Consider the following 3,073-nt stretch of genomic DNA (forward strand, 5'->3'; position numbering starts at 1 on the left):
AACTGGGACGTACCAATGTCTGCAAGGGGCGGGGGGGATTTGGGGGTGCCCGGGCTGTACCAAAAGGGGGGTTGGACCATTCCAAGTAGATTTAGGGGGGTCTGGACCGTACCAAAAGGGATTTTGGGGGGATTTGGGCCAACTGGGACGTACCAATGTCTGCAAGGGGCGGGGGGGATTTGGGGGTGCCCGGGCTGTACCAAAAGGGGGGTTGGACCATTCCAAGTAGATTTAGGGGGGTCTGGACCGTACCAAAAGGGATTTTGGGGGGATTTGGGCCATTCCAAGTGGATTTTGCGGGGACTGGAACATTCCAAGTGAATTTTGGGGGGTCTGGACCATTCCAAGTGGATTTTGGGGGGATTTGGGCGGTTCCAAGTGGATTTAGGGGGGGTTGGACCATTCCAAATTGATTTTGGGGAGTCTGGGCTGCACCAAAAGAGGATTTTGGGGGGATTTGGAGCATTCCAAGTTTGGAGGGGGGGGGATCTGGATGGTACCAAATGGATTTTCGGGGGGTCTGGAACATTCCAAGTGGATTTTGGGGGAATTTGGACCATTCCAAATTTATTTAATGGGGTTTTGGACCATTCCATGTGGATTTTGGGGGGGGCTGGACCATTCCAAAAGGGATTTTGGGGGGATTTGGACGGTTCCAAGTGGATTTTGGGGTGATTTGGACCATTCCAAGTGGATTTTTTGGGGGATTTGGACGGTTCCAAGTGGATTTTGGGGTGATTTGGACCATTCCAAGTGGATTTTTTGGGGGATTTGGACGGTTCCAAGTGGATCTGGGGGGTCTGGGCCGTACCAAGTGGGGCCCTGGGGGTGCCCGGCCGGTCCCATCGCGCGGCGCTCAGAGGGGGGGGAGGGGCGGCTCTCGCTACAGACAAAGTTTTGGGTTTTTTTTATTCTCATTTTCTCCCGCGAAAAGGCGAAAAAACCAAAAAAAAAAACAACAACGGAAAAATAAAAACGGCAAAAAAACAAAAAAACCAAAAACCCGAAATGAACACGGCGACAAAAAACCCAAAAAACCCCAAAAAAATCCCCCAAAAAATCCCCCAAAAACCGCAACGAAAACCCCCAAAAACCAAAACCCCGCAAGGAGCAACGGGGAGGGGGCGGGGCTTAAAACGGGGCGGAGCTAACCAGGGGGGCGTGGCCGCTGGGCTATATAAGGTAAAAGGGGCGTGGCCATGAACGGGCAGGGTTAAAATGGGCGTGGCTAAACGGGCGTGGTTAAACCTGTCCATTTAAGGGCAAAGAGGCGGGGTCACATGGATGGGCGTGGTTACGGGAAGGGGCGTGGCCGGAAGTGCCAAAAATAGACGGGTGGGGGCGGGGCTTCAGTAAAAATTCCCTTTTTTTTGGGTTTTTTTTGGCTTTTTCCAGCTTTTTTTTGTTTTGTTTTTTTTAATTTTTATTTTTGGGGTTTTTTTTTTTGGTTTTTTGGCATTTTTTTCCCCTCCCCCCGCGGTTTTTTTTGGGGGGAGGGGATTTGAGGTTTTTTTGGGGGGTTTTTTTCTATTTTTTTTGGGTTTTTTTGAGGTTTTTTTGGCTTTTTTTGAGGAATTTTTTGGGGTTTTTTTGAGGTTTTTTTGGCTTTTTTGAGGGGTTTTTTTGGTCTTTTTTTGAGGTTTTTTTGGATGTTTTTTTGAGGTTTTTTGGGAGATTTTTTTGAGGTTTTTTATGAGGATTCTTTGGGCTTTTTTTAGGATAAGGCCACCATGATGAAGATGATGGCCACCAAAGCCATGAACATCATCACCAGGGCCATCAAGGACACCATGGCCACTGTGAGGATGATGATGACCACCAAAGTCACTGTTGATGGCCACCACAACCACCATGATGATGATGATGGCCACCAAGGTCACCAAGGCCACCATGATGGTGATGATGGCTGCCATGACCATGGGCATTGTCACCAAGGCCACCGTGGTCACCATGATGAAGATGATGGCCACCAAAGCCATGGACATCGTCACCGGGGCCACCAAGGACACCATGGCCACTGTGAGGATGATGGTGGCCACCAAACCCATGGACATTGTCACCATGGCCACCATGATGATGATGATGGCCGCCATGGCCACCGAGGCCATGGCCAAGGTCACCAAGGCCACCACAATGGTGTTGATGGCCACCATGATGATGATGATGGCCACCAAGGCCACCAAAGACACCAAGGCTATGGCCAAGGCCGTCATGGCCACCATGATGAAGATGATGGCCACCAAGGCCATGGCCAAGGTCACCAAGGCCACCATGATGGTGATGATGGTCGCCATGACCATGGACGTTGTCACCAAGGCCACTGTGGCCACTGTGAGGGTGATGATGGCCACCAAGGTCACCAAGGCCACCATGATGGCCACCATGGCCACCAAAGCCACTGTTGGTGGCCACCTTGGCTGCCATGATGATGATGATGGCCACCAAGGCCACCAAGGTCACCAAGGCCACCATGAGGGTGATGATGGCCGCCATGGTGGCCACGGTGGCCATCCCCGTGGTGGTCAGTGCCGCTAGGGTTGGTTGTGGTCACAGTGGTCATGACGGCCACTGTGGCCACCGTGACAATGGTCGCCATGGCCACCGTCACAATGGCCACCATGACCGCTGTCCCGATGGCCGCCGTGGCGATGACCATGACCATCAAAATGGCCGCCGTGGCCACCATGACCACCATGACGATGACCATGACCATCAAAATGGCCACCAAGGCCACCATGAACATGGCCACCAAGGCCACCATGACCACCATGATGATGGCCACCATGACGATGACCATGGGCACCATGACCATGACCATGAGCATCGAAATGGCCACCAAGGCCACCATGAACATGGCCACCATTGTCCATTTTTGTCACTTTTTCTCCATTTTTGTCCATTTTTGTCCATTTTTGTCCATTTTTTGTCACTTTTTCTCCTTTCCCGACCATTTCTGGCCGGATTTTTGTCCATTTTTCTCCTTTTCCAACAATTTTTTGTCCATTTTTCTCCATTTCCGACCATTTTTTGGTCCATTTTCTCCTTTTTTGGCCATTTTCGGCCACTTTTTGTC

General features: G+C 51.0%; 1 protein-coding gene across 1 annotated transcript; it reads left to right on the forward strand.

The window, feature by feature from the left end:
• Nucleotides 1-1,840: 1,840 nt before the first annotated feature.
• LOC121356074 (urease accessory protein UreE-like) lies at nucleotides 1,841-2,799 on the forward strand (the record flags this gene model as incomplete). The annotated part of the gene is made up of 2 exons (XM_041472139.1): nucleotides 1,841-2,355; nucleotides 2,456-2,799. Coding segments are annotated over exons 1-2 (848 nt in total), but the record flags the coding sequence as incomplete, so codon positions are not given.
• Between the last annotated feature and the right edge of the window lie 274 nt (nucleotides 2,800-3,073).

The sequence above is a fragment of the Pyrgilauda ruficollis genome, unplaced genomic scaffold (assembly GCF_017590135.1).
Source record: "Pyrgilauda ruficollis isolate IOZ18807 unplaced genomic scaffold, ASM1759013v1 scaffold1070, whole genome shotgun sequence".
In the NCBI taxonomy this organism is placed as follows: domain Eukaryota; kingdom Metazoa; phylum Chordata; class Aves; order Passeriformes; family Passeridae; genus Pyrgilauda; species Pyrgilauda ruficollis.